The sequence below is a fragment of the Nipponia nippon genome, unplaced genomic scaffold (genome assembly GCF_047370975.1).
Source record: "Nipponia nippon isolate SJK-2023a ecotype South Korea unplaced genomic scaffold, ASM4737097v1 scaffold_26, whole genome shotgun sequence".
In the NCBI taxonomy this organism is placed as follows: domain Eukaryota; kingdom Metazoa; phylum Chordata; class Aves; order Pelecaniformes; family Threskiornithidae; genus Nipponia; species Nipponia nippon.
Window position 1 is genome coordinate 6,662,708 of NW_028262343.1, and position 20,690 is coordinate 6,683,397.

The window sequence follows — 20,690 nt, forward strand, 5'->3', positions numbered from 1 at the left end:
GCACCATGTGCTTACAATGGTGGAAGCAACCACCAGATGGCTGGAAACATATCCCGTGCCCCATGCCACCGCCCAGAACACTATCCTGGGTCTTGAAAAGCAAGTCCTATGGCGACATGGCACCCGAGAAAGAACTGAGTCAGATAACGGAACTCATTTCCAAAACAGCCTCATAGACACCTGGGCCAAAGAGCATGGCATTGAGTGGGTATTTCACATCCCCTATCATGCACCAGCCTCCGGGAAAATCGAACGATACAATGGACTGTTAAAGACTACACTGAGAGCAATGGGTGGTGGGACATTCAAACACTGGGATACACATTTAGCAAAGGCCACCTGGTTAGTCAACACTAGAGGATCTGCTGATCGAGCTGGCCCTGCCCAGTCAAGACTTTTACGTACTGTAGAGGGGGATAAAGTCCCTGTAGTGCACCTAAAATATATGCTGGGGAAGACAGTCTGGGTTACTCCTGCCTCAGGCAGAGGAAAACCCATTCGTGGGATTGCTTTTGCTCAAGGACCTGGGTGCATTTGGTGGGTGATGCGGGAGGATGGGGAAGTCCGATGTATACCTCAAGGGGATTTGATTTTGGGTGAAAATAGCCAATGAACTGAACTGTATAATGTTAGTTGCTATATAATACTGGATGTCATCACTTCAGTGATTACTATGTGCCATATCAACAGTATACAGTAAGAATCACCCAAATTGATGAAGAATTAACTTTGAGGAAACCGAACAAAGTGCAGTGGTGATGGAACCAGAACTGGCTTCAGCATGCAACAATCCAGTACCACACACCATCTCTCCTGCTCTGAAAGACTGTTATGACAAATGAAGCCCAAAGTCATGGACTAAATGAACTCAACAAACATTTTAGAGGGATAGCCTATAGACTAGGGAAATTATATATATGTGTGTGTGTATATGCATATATAAAAATATATCAAAAGACTGGAAAAGTGGTAGTGATTAACTGGAATGTATTTGAAAGAGTAAGACCTGGGCATGACGTATATGGTACGGAATAAGGGGTGGATACTGTCCTGGTTTCAGCTGGGATAGAGTTAATTTTCTTCCTTGTAGCTGGCATAGTGCTGTGTTTTGGATTTAGGATGAGAATAATGTTGATAACACACTGATGTTTTGGTTGTTGCTAAGTAGTGCTTACACCAGTCAAGGACTTTTCAGCTTCCCATGCTCTGCCAGGTGCACAAGAAGCTGGGAGGGGGCACAGCCAGGACAGCTGACCCAGACTGGCCAAAGGGCTATTCCATACCGTATGAGGTCATGCTCAGTATATAAACTGGGGCGAGTTGGCCGGGGGGGAAGTGATCGCTGCTCAGGAACGTGCTGGGCATCATTTGGTGGGTGGTGAGCAATTGTATAGTGTATCACTTGCTTTGTATATTATTATTATATTATATTATTATTATTATTACTACTACTACTACTACCATTCTATTTCATTTTACTTCAATTATTAAACTGTTCTTATCTCAACCCACGAGTTTTCTGACTTTCACCCTTCCAATTCTCTCCCCCACCCCACTGGGGGGAGAGTGAGCAAGCAGCTGTGTGGTGCATAGTTGCTGGCTGGGGTTAAACCACGACAGTGGAAGATAATTTCCTGACACAGCTAGTGAGTGAGCCAACTAGGGAAGGTGCCCCGCTGGACCTGTTGTTTGTGAACAGAGAACGACTTGTGGGTGATGTGATGGTTGGAGGCTCTCTTGGGCATAGTGATCATGAAATGATAGAGTTTTTGATTCTCGGAGAACTAAGGAATGTGGTTAGCAGAACTGCCACCTTGGACTTCCAGAGGGCAGACTTCGGCCTGTTTAGGAGCCTGGCTGAAAGAGTCCCTTGGGAGGAAGTCCTGAAGGGCAAAGGAGTCCAGGAAGGCTGGACATTCTTCAAGAAGGAAATCTTACAGGTGCAGGAGCAGGCTGTCCCCATATGCCGAAAGACGAGCAGGCGGGGAAGAAGACCCGCCTGGCTGAACAGAGAGCTTTGGCTGGAACTCAGGAAAAAAAGGAGAGTTTATGATCTTTGGAAGAAGGGGCAGGCAACTCAGGAGGACTACAAGGATGTCTTGAGGTTATGCAGGGAGAAAACTAGAAGGGCCAAAGCCCAGCTGGAACTTAATCTGGCTGCTGCCATAAAAGACAATAACAAATGTTTCTACAAATACATTAGCAACAAAAGGAGGGCTAAGGAGAATCTCCATCCTTTATTGGATGTGGGGGGAAACATAGTGACAAAGGACAAGGTACTTAAAGGCACTCAAAGGCTGAGGTACTTAATGTCTCCTTTGCCTCAGTCTTTAATAGTCAGACTAATTGTTCTCAGAGTACCCAGCCCCCTGAGCTGGAAGACAGGGCTGGGGAGCAGAAAGAATCCCCCATTATCCAAGGGGAAATGGTTGGCGACCTGCTACACCACATAGACACACACAGGTCTATGGGGCCAGATGGGATCCACCCAAGGGTACTGAGAGAGCTGGCAGAAGTGCTCACCAAGCCACTTTCAATCCTTTATCAGCAGTCCTGGCTAACCGGGGAGGTCCCAGTCGACTGGAAGTTAGAAAATGTGATGCCCATCTACAAGAAAGGTCGGAAGGAGGATCCAGGGAACTACAGGCCTGTCAGCCTGACCTCGGTGCCAGGGAAGGTTATGGAGCAGATCATCCTGAGTGCCATCATGCGGCATGTACGGGACAACGAGGGGATCAGGCCCAGTCAGCATGGGTTTATGAAAGGCAGGTCCTGCTTGACTAACCTGATCTCCTTCTATGACAAGGTGACCCGCTTAGTGGATGAGGGGAAGGCTGTGGATGTTGTCTACCTGGACTTTAGTAAAGCCTTTGACACTGTCTTCCACAGCATTCTCCTGGAGAAACTGGCTGCTCATGGCTTGGACGAGCGTATTCTTTGCTGGGTAAAAAACTGGCTGGATGGCCGGGCCCAAAGAGTTGTGGTAAATGGAGTTAAATCCAGTTGGCAGCTGTTCACAAGTGTCCTGGTTTCAGCTGAGATAGAGTTAATTTTCTTCTTGGTAGCCGGTATGGGGCTGTGTTTTGGGTTTAGGATGAGAACAATGTGGATGATGATACACTGATGTTTTGGTTCTTGCTAAGTAGCACTAAGCTGTTGCTAAATAGTTGCTAAGTGGCGCTCACACTGGTCAAGGACTTTTCAGCTTCCCATGCTCTGCCCGGTGCACAAGAAGCTGGGAGGGGGCACAGCCAGGACAGCTGACCCAGACTGACCAAAGGGCTATTCCATACCATATGATGTCCTGCTCAGTATATAAGCTGGGGGAAGAAGAAGGAAGGGGGGGACATTGGGCGTGATGGCGTTTGTCTTCCCAAGTAACTGTTATGCGTGATGGAGCCCTGCTTTCCTGGGGATGGCTGAACACCTGCCTGCCCATGGGAAGTAGTGAATGAATTCCTTGTTTTGATTTGTTTGCATGCACGGCTTTTGCTTTGCCTATTTAACTATTCTAATTTATTTTACTTCAATTATTAAACTGTTCTTATCTCAACCCACGAGTTTTCTCCCTTTTACCCGTCTGATTCTCTCCCCCATCCGGCCAAGGGGGGAGCGAGTGAGTAGTTGTGTGGTGCTTAGTTGCCGGCTGGGGTTAAACCACAGCAACAAGTGGTGTTCCCCAGGGCTCAGTATTGGGGCCAGTTCTGTTTAATATCTTTATCAGTGATCTGGATGAGGGGATCAAGTGCACCCTCAGTAAGTTTGCAGGCAACACCAAGTTGGGCGGGCGTGTTGATCTGATGGAGGGTAGGAAGGCCCTACAGAGGGATCTGGACAGGCTGGATCGATGGGCTGAGGCCAAGTGTATGAGATTCAGCAAGGCTAAGTGCCAAGTCCTGCACTTGGGTCACAACACCCCCATGCAACGCTACAGGCTTGGGGAGGAGTGGCTGGAGAGCTGCCTGGCGGAAAAGGACCCGGGGGTGTTAGTCGACAGCCAGCTGGATATGAGCCAGCAGTGTGCTCAGGTGGCCAAGAGGGCCAATGTCATCCTGGCTTGCATCAAAAATAGCGTGGCCAGCAGGACTAGGGAAGTGATTGTCCCCCTGTACTCGGCACTGGCGAGGCTGCACCTCGAATACTGTGTTTAGTTTTGGGCCCCTCGCTACAAGAAGGACGTTGAGGTGCTGGAGCGTGTCCAAAGAAGGGCAATGAAGCTGGTGAAGGGTCTAGAGAAAAAGTCTTATGAGGAGTGGCTGAGGGAACTGGGGTTGTTTAGCCTGGAGAAGAGGAGGCTGAGGGGAGACCTTATTGCTCTCTACAACTACCTGAAAGGAGGTTGTAGCGAGGTGGGGGTTGGTCTCTTCTCCCTAGTAACAAGCAATAGGATGAGAGGAAACGGTCTCAAGCTGCACCAGGAGAAGTTTAGGTTGGATATTAGGCAAAACTTCTTCACTGAAAGGGTAGTCAGGCACTGGAACAGGCTGCCCAGGGAAGCGGTTGAGTCTCCATCCCTGGAGGTATTTAAGGGAAGAGTAGATGTAATGCTTAGGGACATGGTTTCTTGGTGGACTTGGCAATGCTAGGTTTATGGTTGGACTTGATGATCTTAAAGGTCCTTTCCAACCTAAACGATTCTATGATTCTAAGTACAGTTTCAGATTATAAAGTAACTTTCTGCAGTACCAAATTTAGACATGAGCAACAAAGTTAGATTTGTAATTACATAAAACCCAGAAAACAAAGAAGCAATTTTTGCAAAACTGCAAATGTCAGAGTTGCATGAATACAACTTCCAACATGCAGAGCTATGCTGAAATTGCAGTCTTTGGAATACAGCCCAAACAATGGCCTGTTTGTGACCCTTCTTCATAGTGGCAACAGATCTGAAAGGCCCATCTAATACAGGCCAGTATTGCATTAATCCATATGGGTTTTGATCAACTTCAGTGACTTAATCATCTTCCTCAAAAGCTTTATTTGATGAGGGAGATCAATCACTGTTCCCTGCACCATTCCAGTGAGTATCATCAGCTTTAAGAGTGGAATCAAGAGTCATGTGCACTGAACTGGTGTATCCTGGCTCTTTGTTTAGCCATTTGTTTAGTATTTGTTTAGCCATTTCTCTGAAGTGCATGAGACACTGGAGTCTTACCTATCTGCACTGTAGACATCCATATCAGGGCAGGTTATCCAGACTTTATAGCCAATGGAGAGAAGTTTGTACTAAGAATATAATACCCCTTGTCTCTAATTTGGGATGAGATCACCAATGTGCTAGGATTGCCTGCTTTTTCCACTGATTATAAACACCTGTTAGTAGAATAACTAACTCAGATGTGGACAACTTAAGATAGTCAGATGTATCCCATGTTAGGCAACGTCTTTTCTGCATAAGGATGAATGTTCACCCACTTCTTAAGCTAAATATCCACTGAAATCAAGGCATTATGCTTTAGATGTGAACTCTGGAGCCTGGGGGAGAGATAAGGAAGGTCAATTTGTCTGTGTCTGCCCATCCCATTCTATAAACTGGGATGCCTTTTAGAGACTGGAGGGAAAGAGAGAATGTATCACTTATTTGGGACTCCCTAGCATTGGTGTGATGAGTAGCAATTGTATCCATATGATCAAGATCCATGTGGTCAAGGTATAGTGACTGGGGAAGATGATATTTGTGAGCTATTGTTATGCTGGACAACCAGCAGTGTGTGTGAGAGGGTTGTCACATTGTGATTGTATGGGAAAGCATGTAGGTCACTGAAATGTAGAGATTGCTGCTAGATTCAACTTATATGCTGTCCATTCCCTGTGGAGGAAATCCTAGGTCACTTCTGCACATTTATTAAATGGGTGGGTGGGAAGATGGATGGGAGGGACAATTTGTTATGACACATAAGCATCCACATGGAGAAGAGGTTTGCCAAGTTCCTGCAGAGGCCAAAGTGACCAGGAAACAGGCTGCAAGAGTGACGTAGGGGAAACTTGGTGAGGTTGTACAAGCAGAACACATAGCAAGGAACACCAAAAAGTCAAAGTTAGCAGGCAGGAGGCTTTTTTGTGTGCCAGGGTGGAGCATTCTTTCCCTTCAGCAAATTCACAGTGATAATATTAGTAGACAATATGATTTACCTCTGCATCTAAAGACAACAAAAACGTATTTGCTGGTTTACAATTGGTTATCCTTATCCTGTTTTAAGAAACGCAGTCTGTTTCCTCTTTCTCATCCAGAGCCTGGAAGCCAGATGCTGCAGATGAAGCTTCCTTTGCTATCATTGAGGGCAATCTGTCAGGATTTCATGTTAAAATGCATTAAACTGAGTGAAGACAGTAACCAGACCACACTTGTAGAAGTCATTTTTAGCTCAAATAAGGATCCAAAGGCCTGTTGAAGCCTTAGACCGCAAGCTGAGAACTTTCACCTAGATACAATGACTGTATGCTGAACTCCTACCTAGCTACATGAAGGAAGGCCCTGAAACCGGTGCAAATCAGGAAGATAAGGTAGCCGAAACCATCGGCAGAAGCTGCAACTATTCAAGATAAGAAAAGGAATGTCCTGCCCAGAGACTGGGAAAGGAGCCAATGAGGAACAAGAAGACCTCAGACCCAAATATTACTATTGGACCGAACTGTCACATGAGGGGAGGGGAACTTAGACTGTAAGGGTATAATTGCCCAGGGATTTCTTTGTTCGGGGTCTCTCCCTGGAGGCACCCAGCTCAAGCTACTCTTCACCACTGTAACACTCAATAAATTTGCCTGGTGTACATCCTGTTGGAGACTCTGCTTCGGGGAAACCTAGGGTTGAGCCTGAGGGGAGAGAAAGCACCCAAGGGTGAGTGTGTGTGTGAGCGAGGAGTCGAAAAGGGGCACCTATCAGCTCAATGGAGCTGCCTGCTGCGAAGGGACTCTGGTCCTAGCAGTTCAAGTCTCAGGTGGTGCATGTGTGACTCCCTGAATGGTGTGTGAATGCTTGGGCAGCTGCTGCTCCCTTAACAGTTTGGCAACCCAGGTGGGACCCTAGGCCATCACCCTCAGATCCTTCCACCTCCAAACATCCAACTGCCGGCAGCGGGTGAATTTACCTGGGACCTTTGGAGAGGGAGGCTCTGAAAGGTGAGTGTTAAAAAATTCCCTGAGCAGACTCGAGACTAGTGATTTAGGGGGTGCATGGCCGGATCAGCGTAAATCGCACAAAAGTGGTGCGTGGCTGGATCAGTATAAATAGCACATAATTAAGGAAAAGAAATGGGAAATGTACCCGGCATAGAAAAGGGGACGCCCTTGGCCGAATTTTTACAGAATTGGGAGAAAATTTATGGTACAGCAGAATTATCTAAAAAGTGCGCAACCAAATTATGCCAAGATGAATGGCTGTTTATTACAAGAATGGCAGGAGGGAGCTCCCTGCAGTCATGACCAACCTGGGGAACAAACTAATGTATTCGAGACATGACTGGAGGATAGGTACCCATATCAGCTGGATTACTGGTATGTATGGCATGCATGGCCTGGGGAGAGAAAGCTTCCAGGACAAAAGTCGAAAAAGAAAAAGCGGGTAATTGTAGCAGAAGCTACCGTACCAAAAATTCTTGTGAGTAGTTCAATCCCACTTTATCTGTCGTCTACTTCTGATTCTCCTCCTGTTTACCCTCCGACTGCTGGACTCTTTCCTATGACTATGACTCATGTTCCTAATCCTGCTGCTGTGCAACCTGGGGCCCTGCGGAGACTGGGACAGTGTTAACCTTTTATAGGCACCAGCCTTGGAAACATAGTGATGTAGTGGTGTGGGGAAGTAAGATGCCCCGCCTAAGGGAAGATGCTGAGAGGTGTGCCCAGCTACTCTCGAATATATGTGCAGGGTATAATCCGAATTGAAGTGACACTTGAATACTGTTAAGGGAGCTCTTTCACCCTGATGAAAGAGAGAAAATAATAAGGATGCTGAATTGGCTCAACAGGCAGGAGGAAATAGAAACCCCTGGACAGCAAATGATCCAAACTGGGACTGTAATCATGCAGGAGACCTGATGAGCATCCTAGTGATTTTTGGGGACAACTCCGGCAAGCTCTGCTAAAATACGGAGGAATGACGCCACAGAATTTTAATGATGTGCTCGCGATTAGCGTCTTTGTGGACCAGGCGGTGCCTGATATACGGGATTACTTTAAAGAACACATGCCCGGGTGGCAGGGAGAGAATTTGTAAAAGATTTTGAGTATTGCTGTGTTTGTATATGATGGGTGCGAGGAAAGGCAAAAAGCTGACCAGATTAAAGAAAAGAGGGGGGGAAAAAAAAAAGAAAGGGCAAAAGAACGGGAGGCAAGTTTACTGGCTGCGGCTTTAGTAAGGAATTTGCAAGTGAGAGATGGGGGCTGAGGGAAAGAAGACGGGATACGAGGTCTGAGCTAAGACCAGGAAAAAAGGAAAGGGGAACGGGAAGGAATGCTGGAAAGGAGTGTTATTATTGTGGGAACTTAGGGCATATAGAGTGGGAATGCCCACTCTGGCCGTGGGAAAGGACAAAAGAAGGAAACTGTCACCGGGAAGAATTGCCTCAGGAAGATTCGCAATCACAGTGACTGGAAGAAAGAGACCCTGCGGCTCCTGAAGCAGAAAGATTAGAAATTTTTAATGTGTGGGTAACCCAATTGGATCAGCAGAGACATATTATAGGTAAAGTTAAAGGTCGTGAAGTTGAATTCTTGGTGGATACGGGAGCCACATTATCCCTTTTGAATTTTACCCCGAGACGGTCTCAGACCACAGACAGAATTTTAATACATGGAGTCACAGGACAAAGAGAGCAGAAGTTGAGTAAACCCCTATTAGTAACCATAGGAAACAAGAGTACATGGCGGTGATTTGTATTGGTGGGCGTGCCTGTTAGGGAGAGATCTCTTGCAGACTCTAGATGTAGAATTGTGGCAATTAAACACAGACTCCGCATATGAGTTTAGGCGAAGACAAGCAAAGGCACTTTATTTTTACAATCTATCCCTTTTATAATATGATCTAGTGTTCACGAGCAAGCAAAACTTATTTCATTGGTTACTGTCTTGCGTCCACGCGTCTCTTCAGCATTACTTATTGGTTCTTCAAGCTGGTGCACGCGAATTCCTCTTTCAGGGATGTATCCAATCTCATCCTTATTTTTCTGCCTCTAAGTTTCACAAACTTGTTTGTAACAAGCCTCAAGGGCACAGCTGCATTCCTGTGAACCTGTTTGTAACAAGCCTCAAGGGCACAGCTGCATCTCGTCAAAGTAAAACACTATCTCATTTATTCCCACAATTCCCCCTTTTTGTTTTTCTATCACAAAAGCTTGTTTAATCATATTCTATAGCATTTTCTGTACCCAAGACACTAGACAAGAAACTATCATTATTATAGTGCAAAATATTAGTAACAAGAAAAAACCCATTTTGATTAGAGACATTATCCACCTGCCAGTTCCCCAACTTGCTAATAAATGATTCAGCCAACCAAATCCATCACTGACTTGTAATTTGCTAACTTCAAATCTTTGATTGCTTTATGGATTAATTTGGAGTTATCTAATAAGTCATTCCCCATCAGTCTTCTCAGAGTTCAGTGTCTTCTGCTGTTCGTTCTTGTTATCTGATGCAAGAGCCGGTCTTACGCACCTTGCAGGTACCCACTTAGGTCCTACATCTGTTGAGACACAAGCATGCCCTCTGCCCCAGGTTAGTAGATCAAAAGGACCTTCCCATTTACCTGTTTGTAGCGATTTTGTAAAAACTCGGGCCTTCTGTGGTGTGGCTGTTAAATCTTTTGACTGAAGAGACAGAAAATGAGAGATAATAACAGGAATATTATTTTCAGACATATTCAGGTAGTTTAACACATACACGGCTTTATTTAGTCTGTCTGCTGGAGTGGCTCCTGGCGTTCCCCCTTTTTGTTTTTGCAGGTTCAATTGTTTGTTGCAAGATTTTCCAGCCCAGATATTTCCAAGGCTCAGTTTTTTGCACTTTTTCAGGGGCTATTTCAAGTCCATATCTGTTTAGAGCTCGTCGTATCTCTTTTTCTTAGTTGTGGGCAATCTCTTTTAAAATGTCCAGTTTTACCACAGGAGAAACATGATTTCTGCACTTTCATTGCGGAGGCAAAAGCTGTAGCTAATGTTTCCATATGATGGGACATTGACCCCACCTTTTGGGTAGCTTCTATCATATCCATTAAGGAGGGATTTTTTAGAGGCAAAAGCACTTTTTTACAGTCCGTATTCGCATTTTCAAAGGCTAATTTTAAGAGTAGGACCTCTCTTGCTTCTGCATTTTCGACTTGTTTTTCCAAAGCCTCTTTAAGACGATCTAAGAATGAGATATATCCCTCTCCTGTCCCTTGCTTTATTAATGTAAATGATTTTGTCACTCTTCCGGCATCCGGCACTCTTAGTAATGCCTGTAAAGCAAGGTCTCTGCCTTGTGCTAATATCTCTGGTCGTAACTGTGCCTGTAACGTTGGGTGATTTAGCGGCGGATCCCCCATAAGCTGTGGGAGTCCTGCACCTTGTAAAGGGTCGCCTTGTTGTCGCTGCATATTAACAATTGTGGCGTTTTGACAGGCGGTACGCCAGGTGCTTTCAAAGATCACCTTTTGCGTTGGGGTCAATATAAGATTAGTAAGCGTGTATATATCAAATGGTACTATTTCATTTGTAAATATTCCCCGTAGCAGGGATTGTGTAAAAGGAGAACCCAGTCCATGCACGGCAACTGTTTGTCGTAGATCTTTTAAAACATTATAGCCAAAAGGTTCATGCTCATCGGGGACATTTGCATTGCTGCGTATGACGGGACACGCTATCGCTGAACAAAAAGCTGTATCTCCCACTTGCAATGCTTGGTGTCTAATCTTTTGCCACCTCGTAGCAGGCGGCTGATGCCCCCCATTCCTCGGGCGGCAATTGATTATGGGTTTGTGGAGTATCGGCATTAGAAGCGGTAGAGAAAGGTGGTAAGAGTGCCGACGCAGCAGGGGCCGGGGGCGGGCGGGGAAGTGGAGGGGTACTGGTTGCAGGGATCGGAAGGTCTAGCAGAGGTGTTGAAGCCATAGGAGCAGGTGAAGGAGAAAGCGGCGCAGAGGGTAGCGGCAGCGCGGGGGGGGTGGTGGTGTGGAGGGTTGTGCAGCCCGAGCACCCGCGAGCAAGGGCATGTCGGAGGACAAACCCGATGTCGGTGTTTCTGGTGTGCCCTGCGGGGTTAGCTCCGGAGTGGCAGCAGGGGCTGCAGCCACCATAGCCTTTCGGTCTGACTCTAATTGTTCTAAAGTGTCTTTCAGCAAACGCCATGTCGTCAAAACACTTGTGGCATTACTGTCCCCCCTGGTGGCCGCTTCCCATAACACTTTTCCTGCCTCCTCCCAAGTCTCCACCTGGAACGCGGTCGCTGCGTTCGCTTGTTGCCCGTTTTTTCGCAACCAAGTTAACAACAACCGAACCTTTCCTTCATCATAATTTATGCCCCTTTTTGCAAGGATTCACAAAAATATACACTAAATAGATTTTTCTTCCGAGGACATTTGTGCCCCCATTTTCCCGTCCCCAGCTGCTCACCTCTTTTTCCCCGAGGAAATTAATTGTCCGGACAAGCAGCTCTCTGGTCTGCTGCAGTACAGTTCAGCTCTATCGTCCACTGCAATAAAGTTCAGCTGGGCTTTGCACTGGCCGCTCTCTTGTCCGCGGTTCTTAGGACCGAATCACGTCGGGGTCACCATTTGTGGCAATTAATCACGGACTCTGCATATGAGTTTAGGCAAAGACAAGCAAAGGCACTTTATTTTTACAATCTATCCCTTTTATAATATGATCTAGTGTTCACGAGCAAGCAAAACTTATTTCATTGGTTACTGTCTTGCGTCCACGCGTCTCTTCAGCATTACTTATTGGTTCTTCAAGCTGGTGCACGCCAATTCCTCTTTCAGGGATGTATCCAATCTCATCCTTATTTTTCTGCCTCTAAGTTTCACAAACTTGTTTGTAACAAGCCTCAAGGGCACAGCTGCATTCCTGTGAACCTGTTTGTAACAAGCCTCAAGGGCACAGCTGCATCTCGTCAAAGTAAAACACTATCTCATTTATTCCCACATAGAATTACACTTGTCACCTGAAGGAACAGATTTAATAATCATGGGAATGACTGTAGTCACTGGAAGCCCAAATAATGAGCTAAAAATACCGGAAGTATTGAAATGGTACCAACAAAGCTGTGGAGTAAAACTAGCATGGATGTAGGATTACTAGTTTCAGCTCAACCCGTAAACATAAAATAAAAGGGAGGAGACCCCCCTCCGGCTGTTAAACAGTATCCGATTCCTCAAAAAGCTGAGAAGAGCATTCAAAGCAAATAGACCGGTATTTAGCCAAAGAGATTCTGAAAATGTGTGTGTCACCGTATAATACTCCTATACTCCCCCAAAAAAGGACTAGATTAGGTGGAGATGGGGACCTGGAATATCGTTTTGTACAAGATGTACGGGTGGTTAATCAGTACGTAGTGACTCCTCATCCAGTAGTGCCCGATTCCTCTACCATACTTGTACAAATACCGCATTGGGCAAGAGATTTTACTGTGATTGATCTAACCACTGCCTCCTTTACCATTCCTTTAGGTGAGGACAGCCAACTTTTGTTTGCCTTTAGGTGGAAAGGACAACAATTAACCTGGACTCCTCTCCCACAAGGGTTTGGGGGGGGGTCTCCTACAATTTTTTTCACGAATACTGAGAAATGATTTGAGAGACATAAAATTACCTGGTGAATCGGCTCTTGTACAATATGTAGATGATTTGCTAATAGCGAGTAAAGATGAGGATGCCTGTATAAAAGACACTATACATCTATGTACTGCCTTAGCAGAGAAAGGCCATCGTGCATCTCCGTCCAAACTTCAGCTGTGTCAGAAGGAAGTTAAATATTTAGGGTTTATCCTAAGGGAAGGGCAGCGAGTAATAGACCCAGAAAAGAATAGAAGCTGTAATAAAGCTTCCGTGTCCGATCACAAAGAAACAGTTGTGAGGGTTCCTTGGAGCTGTGGGATTTTGTCAACCATGCATTCCTGGGTTGGGAGAATTAACAAGATCACTGGCAAAAGCAACAAGTAATGAGTAGGTAGAACCTGTTGCATGGGGTCCAGAAAAGGAGCAAGCATTTAAAACAATGAAAGGAGATTTTGATACAAAAATTCACGGATGCTTCTCCTCACACTCTGAATCCCCCAAGGGAGAAACGGAGTATTCAGAGAGTCCCTGAAATGAAACTCAATAGCAACGAAGTTACTATTAAGCAGGTATCCTTTATTGCAGCGCTGGGCAGCACTGGGGATTCTCCACCATAAGTGCTCCACCGATTTGGTAGACTTTCAGAGATTATATACTGTAAAGTCCTACATATTCACAGGATTTCCGAGAATTCATTTACATAAACATGGGATTTCCTGGAACTCATTAACATATGCAAATGTCCGATCTGCATGCGCAGTTGTCTCCCGTGGTGGTCTTCAGGTGGTCTTTGGGGGTCTTCAGATGAAGGCTCGTAGTCTTCTTCACTGTGTTCGCTGATTGACCTTTGCTTCTGCGCAAACTCAGTCCTAGGATCATGTAAACGGTGTCCTTCAAGGCTGTCATCATCCTATTGTGACTTCCTATCTTCCATGCATTTGTTCTCCCAAGGCCCAGTTGTCTGAGATGGGATTATCCCGGAGCCCCCTTATCTTACAACCATTCTAACTACTCTCTAAATCACAAAGGCCTTTCTTTTGTTTAGTTAAGTGACTAAGATATTTAAATATCCTCCTTGCCCCTAGGCTTTAATTCTTTCAGGAGGCATTTTGAGGCAGTGGCTTTGTCTATCTTGCCTTTAACCCTTTCACTCCCCCCCCCCCCTTTAAACTTTGTAAATTTCTTTACAAAGGTCTTAAGTTTTCATATTTTATCACCTTAGGCAAGGCCCAAACTCTCATAGCCAATTTCTTCAGCTTGTACCACAAAAGGCAATTGACAACTGTTAGTATAATAACAAACACCAATAATATCAAGAGTGGGTGGACTGGAACATTCAAGGTTTTCTCTGCAGAGGGTGAGTATCCCAAAAAGATATCCCACCAATGATGGCCGGTATCATCTTTAATTTGACCAGACAGTCCAACAAGTTTGTCCTTAGTTATTACTGTTTTAATGATGGACTCAGCTAGTGTCTTATTTCATTTCTTTAAATGTTCTCCGAGTTCCTGAGATTGGTTCAAGATTTTGTTTAATTTTTTCAGAGATGTGCTTGCCTGACTTAATTTAGGCTCTCATAATGCCGAAACACTGCCACTTGTTCTTCTGTATATGAGAAAAATGAATATGTTTCACATAAAGGGAGTGATTAGGTGATATTCTTCAACTGCGAAGGCTGCAGCCCCGCAACCTCTGAGAGAGTGTATGGTTGCAATTGCAATGGAAAATCAGAATGAATGACTAAATTTAAGAGACCCCAAAACAATGGGAGAAGCGGGAAGCAAAACAAGATGACAGCGGAAAATGGATGATTGGAGGAAAACCAGTTTGCCAAGAAATATTTAATTACCTTGGCCAGGTGGTTCCACGACAAAGCTCATGGAGGAGCAGAGGCAGTGGCTAACCAGGTGCAAAAAATATGGACAGCACCAGGAATTTCTGCCACCACAAAAAGGATCACCAGTAGCTGCGCAACCTGCCAAAAGATTTCAAGTATCAAGATGAGCTCAGAGTTAGGGGGATGACCATGGGCCTACTTCCCTTCTCAGGAATGACAAATGGATCACACAGATATGCTATCCACCAGTGGATACAAACATTTATTAGTTATAGTAGACCAATTGTCAGGTTGGGTAGAAGCTTTCTCCACGAGAAAAGCGGACACAAGGGGAGTAGTAAAAGCATTATTAGAGGAAATTATACCCAGATATGGAATTCCCAAATCAATTGAATCAGACAGGGGGACAGGTAGAAAGAATGAACAGAACCTTAAAAGAAAAGATAGCAAAAATATCCACAAACACTGGTGTGAAGCGGCCGGACGCATTGCACTTAGCTCTGTGGGATGTGCGAAATGCCCTGCGACAACCCATAGGACTAACGCCAGCAGAAATTCTCTTTGGGAGACATTTGGCCATACCAGGAACTTATATCCCAGCTAAGACCAGCCTGCTGGATGGAGATGAATGATTGATCCAGTATGTTATAAGTATGCAGAAACAGTTTGCAGACCATAAAAAAAAAAATATGCTCAAATGGTACCAGTCGGTACCACCTGAAGTACAGGTACATGGTATACAGCCTGGGGATAAAGTTCTAATAAAGATATTTTCTTGAAAGTCTAAGCTAGAACCAAAATGAGAAGGGACATATACTGTTTTACTATGCTCTTACGTTGCTGTTAAAAGTTTCAGGAAAAGAAAATTGGATACACCACTCATGTCAAATGAGTGAGGGAATAGCCAACTAACTGACAAAGTGGACACCCCTTAGGACCCTCTCTATTAGCATTAGGGACTAATCAATGGCCTTTGTCTGACATATTAAGCAGGATTGCTTAATAAAAAAACAAAGGGAGGACTGTTGTAGAAGTCACTTTCTAGCTCAAATAAGGATCCAAAGACCTGTTGAAGCCTTAGACTGCAAGTTGTGAACTTTCACCTAGATAAAATGACTGTATGCTGAACTTTTACTTAGCTACATGAAGGAAGGCCCTGAAACTGGTGCAAACCAGGAAGATAAGGTAGCCAAAACCATCGGCAGAAGCTGCAAGGGTATAATTACCCAGGGATTTCTTTGTTCGGGGTCCCTCCCTGGAGGCACCCAGCTCGAGCTGCTCTTCACCACTGTACCACTCAATAAATTTACCTGGCGTACCTCGTGTCGAAGACTCCGCCTCGGGGAAACCTAGGGTCGAGCCTGAAGGGAGAGAAAGCACCCAAGGGTGAGTGTGTGTGTGAGCGAGGAGTCAAAAAGGGGCCCCCCCCGTCAGCTCAATGGAGCTGCCTGCTGCGAAGGGACTCTGGTCCTAGCAGTTCAAGTCTCAGGTGGTGCGTGTGTGACTCCCTGAATGGTGTGTGAATGCTTGGGCGGCTGCTGCTCCCTTAACACCACCAACCTTGTGTCAACAGTCTGTGTCTTAATGGGGGAGATGTGGCAGGGGGCCATGGCCCTGGACCAGGATGGTGTGACTCGGCAATGTCCCTGGCAAAGGCTATGGGAAGTGTAGAGCTGAAGGGAACACCAGTAGTATACTGCATGCCCCCAGCTTGTAGAGGACACGGCATCTCCTCCCTTCTGCTGTGCTTTTTGGCGTGGAGTAGGGCCTGCAGCCAGAGAGGGAACAAATCTAGAGTTTCATGAATGATGCATTTGTGTAAAAATTGTCATTTATTAAGTAACACTGGAACTAATACAAAATCTTTGAGATTTTCTCAAACTGTTTTGGAAGCTTTTATCTTGCTGTAAAGTGTCTTTCAAAATTTGCAATGTTTTGGCTCAGAGCAGAACTTCTTTTACTGTGCTCCTTTAGCTTTTAAAAAGTGTAAGGTCTTCCAGTTAGCTATTGCTCATGTAATCCAACACAGGACTGTATTTCTGGATGTGCTGGTATACAGTTTTATTACCTGCTTCAGATGGTGACACACAAGATGTAGTAGAGAGAATTAGCAGGATCTGTATAAATAGATTGCATCCAGGCCTTCATTGCAATGCTGATATCTGTCTTGCTTGCAAGTTCCCTCCTAGTATTTGGTAAGAGGGTGAGGAATCCTAATGCTTTCACGCTGTTAAAAACAACTCTGGGACATGAGAGATGGAAAAGCAGTTTAATGTGCCTTCAGGAATTTCATAAAAGTTTGGTGCAGGGGGGAATAGTGCGCTTCTAAACTTCCAAGGGGGCAGTTCTTAACCCAGGAATTTAAAAGGTTTTCTGTCTCTACCTACATTCTTCTTTTCTCTTAATCTGGAATTTCTCCAGGAATGGCTCCACTGAGCAAGAAGTTTCTTTTATTTTTTAAAAAACATTCATTTTCCAAACTAGATTCACATTCTTAATATATATTAAAAACATCTTTATGCTTTTCCTTTCCCATTACTGTATTTTTCTTTTTTTTTCAGATTCTTGAAGTCTAATATGTGCAACAATGTTAAAAAAAAAAAAAAAGAGTATCTGTCACTGTGGAAACTAATGTTTCAAAATTCTAGATGCCAAAAGTTGTCCCTACCTGCTTCATGTCTGGTTCATTCAAGTATATAGGAAGGCCAATTGGGTCTGACTGTAGCTATGAAATATGATATTGTACTACAATATCTTCAGCTTTGCTGACACTGGAAGGGATGCCATAAATGCTGTAGTGTATCATGCAAATCACAGCAAACATATTTATGTGATGTTCATGTTCAGGTTGGAGGGAAAAATAAACTGATGGGATTTTTGTATTTTATTTTGTTGGTTAATTCAGTAAGTTTGTATGTATATACATATTTATATATATTCCTAATGACCAAAAGGGAACTCTGTCACCTGCTCTGTCCTCCTGTCACATGTGCTGTATTTCTTTCACATGCCATAGTTTACGTTCAAGTGTTACTTTCATTTGGTTAATGTAACACTTCTAGAACTGCATACACTTTTGATATGAAGATATGAAAGGCAGTGAGACCATCATGGCATTTTGGAATAGCTTAGGTTGGAATGGACCTTTAGAGGTCATCTGGTCCAACCTGCTGCTCAAAGCAGGGGCAACTTCAAAGTTAGATCTGGTGACAGAGGCCTTGAGTTGTTTTAAAAATCACCAAGAATGGAGATCCCACAAACTGCACTAGGGCAGCCTGCTCTAGTGTTTGACCACCCTCCCTAGGGAGAAATTTTTCCATATGTCTAATCAGAATTTACCTTGCTGCAACTTGTCTGTATCTCCTCTTTTTGATTAATATATATGAAGGGACAGTCACCCTTGCTGTAAACTTGTGCTGTATTTCTTATTTAATTTTTCCTGTCTTTATCTTCTGTTCACTGGTGCTGGTTACACCACCTAGATGTCTCTCGGCTACATTAATAAAATAAAAAGATCCTTTTGCAGCCACAATTATTCCTTCATAAAGGCAGACATTGTGAAAAGTCAGCTGAGGACACTGTGTGGAGAAAGAAATGGACTGAGCTCTTCAAAGGTCTAGCTACATGCAGAGGTCTTCAAGGATGGCTTCCTCATGCATAACTCTCACACACGGACAGCCTTATTCTTGAATATGTATATCGTACTCTTGCTTAGCTTGAATTTTTTGCTACATGGAGAAAAGTCCTAGGCCTCCCACAGCAAAGCATGTTATTTTTTTTTCCCCCAAGTATTTGCAAAAATTGGAAATGTGAACACTGGACCTGAACGTGACACGTCATTGCTCATCTGAGGGTAGGAATTGTTTTGTTATCTACCTATCATCACTTCATATCCTGTTTTCCCTGCCTCCTGTGCCTGCTCCCTCCGATTCCTGCCACTCTTGCATTTGAGAAAGAATTATTTAAGACAGAAAAGGGTGAACTCATATTTTTTTCATCAGAGACTACCTTATGATATTAAGGGATGCTCTGGATACTTTGGCAACCCAATTTTTTTTTTTTTAATTCAGAGATATTTCAGCTTTTGAAAAAACAAAAAGCCCCAAAATATTTCTTTGTGAATTGTCTTGTAACAATGTATTTGAAAATCTCCATAGGAAATTCCTGATTTTTTTTTTCCCAGCTTTATCGAGGATCTCTCTCCTTCAGCGTCTAGTGCATTACACTGCAACAGCCTTTGTGAAATCTGTCAGAGCAGTGTGCAAAATGGAAAGCAAGATACTTGTGCAAGTGGAATAGTGTTTCAAAAGTGTTAGGGCTTATTTAAACTTGTCCCTTACAAAGGTACTGTGTGAAGATGATGGCATTGGCAATGCAGTCTTGTGGCAGCCATTCCAAAGAGGAGAGTGTTTACTTCCACCAGATTTCTTTGTTACCATGAAGCTGTTGTGTGGAGCATCGTAATTTCCTCCTCACAGTTGGCTGCAACAAATGAGAGCATGTGACAATGGCTACAGGGTGATAGATACTGAAAAGTATAGTGCACATTTCTGTGTCGTGCAATTAAAACTCTGTTACTGGAAAGTCACTTGAAGGATACAGAATATTTTAGCCAAGTGTCATAAGGGTCCTTGTTTTAGTCCCTTCAGAATACAAATATATGAAATCTGTAAAAATTGCTGAGGGGCTTAAACTGGAGTGGTGGCTCATTTAAAATGTTTGTTTCCTTTTTTATGTATGAACAGTTTCCTTAGCAACATATAAATTAAAGCCCATGGGTAGCACCTTGCCAGATTTTCTGCACTGGCATTTACTGAAGCAAAAAGTCATGGGCTTGATAAATTAAGAGCAAGCCTGTCCAAGGCATAAGGAATACTAATAGATTTAATGCAAGGAACTAGAACTGACAAATCCTCATTACCATAGATATGAACGAAACATCAGTTCTAAAACACAGTCAGTGTTCTGCCTTTGCTCTAGCAACATGCTTAGTTTAGGAAAAGCAAGAAAGTTGTCATCTTCCTAAGAAAGTCGTCATCTTCCTAAGAAAGTCAAGAGGACGCTGATTACCTTTCTAAAGAAGTAATATTCACAGTATGTGACTGATACAAATGCAAGTACCACAAATAATCTTAGTATGGCATATGGGGGATGTTGTAAGACTGGACAGACATAAAAGCGCAGTACACCAAGTAATGCAGGATGCATTTACTTGGAGTCTGTTTCAGTTGGACTTCATTTCTCAGTTTTAGGTGGTATGTACAGCTTACATATTTTTAACTTCACACTCCCTCTGCAGAATTTTTTCATGCTGGATAACCACTTTGGAACAATTATTTCCTTTCTATTTTTGTAGGAGAGGGGAGGAAATAAGCAAGAAAGATTTAGCCTTCTACAGGAATGAGGCTAAGGGGAAAAAACCTATACCGGGGTGTTATTTCAGGAAACTTTTAAAATAAAAGCTCGAAAACACATCAGAGAGTAGGATTTGAAATCTGCCCAGTACAGGCTGCAGATATAGTATTGTTCCCTTCTTGAAAACTTGCCCGCATTTACCTAACCCAAGCTTGGACAATTCAAATTTGCAGATGCACACTACAGATTTAGATAGACCTGCACGGTGCAGTGTAATGCACCATAGCTGGTGCAAAATGAGCTGTCAGGATACTAAAACTTACCTAACTGTAACAGTGCAAAGTTCTTACCCTTCACTTGAAGCAGCATGACTTGGTTGTTATTTACCCTTGTGAAAATCCTGAAGTATCCTCTATCAGAGTCAGTAGAACTGCAAAATCACTATAATTTGGACAAACCATGACAGATCCTGTATATATTGCAGAAAAGTTTGGGTAAAAGGGTCACCTGTTGGGACACTGTCCTTTTTAACAGTGTGGTCTCTGCAGCTTTGCAGGTTATTGTAGACCAAACAAAACCTTTGGCAATGCAATTACTGAACAAATATTTGGTATTATGGATTTAAAGATTAGTCTTCTGCAGCTTAATATCATAACTCACAAAACTATTGGAAGTTGCATATTACAGAGTAAATAGTCTGTTGCATTTCAGTGAAATGGGCAAATGACTGTATATGTCTACACAAAT

At 43.9% G+C, this 20,690-nt stretch overlaps 1 protein-coding gene, 1 long non-coding RNA gene and 1 pseudogene across 2 annotated transcripts; 1 reads left to right on the top strand and 2 right to left on the bottom strand.

The window, feature by feature from the left end:
- Positions 1–8,958: 8,958 nt before the first annotated feature.
- Positions 8,959–11,581, bottom strand: LOC148055208 (endogenous retrovirus group K member 24 Gag polyprotein-like). Its single transcript, XM_087762582.1, has one exon. It carries the CDS (start codon positions 10,967–10,969, stop codon positions 10,019–10,021), a length of 951 nt encoding a protein of 316 aa, XP_087618708.1. The 5' UTR covers positions 10,970–11,581; the 3' UTR covers positions 8,959–10,018.
- On the bottom strand, positions 8,959–11,782 carry LOC148055209 (uncharacterized). Its single transcript, XR_015705844.1, has 2 exons — positions 11,589–11,782; positions 8,959–9,806 (listed from the first exon to the last, which is right to left on the bottom strand). It is a non-coding gene; the product is annotated as an uncharacterized LOC148055209 (long non-coding RNA).
- A 629-nt stretch (positions 11,783–12,411) lies between these two features.
- On the top strand, positions 12,412–15,367 carry LOC148055210 (uncharacterized; annotated as a pseudogene).
- Positions 15,368–20,690: the final 5,323 nt, after the last annotated feature.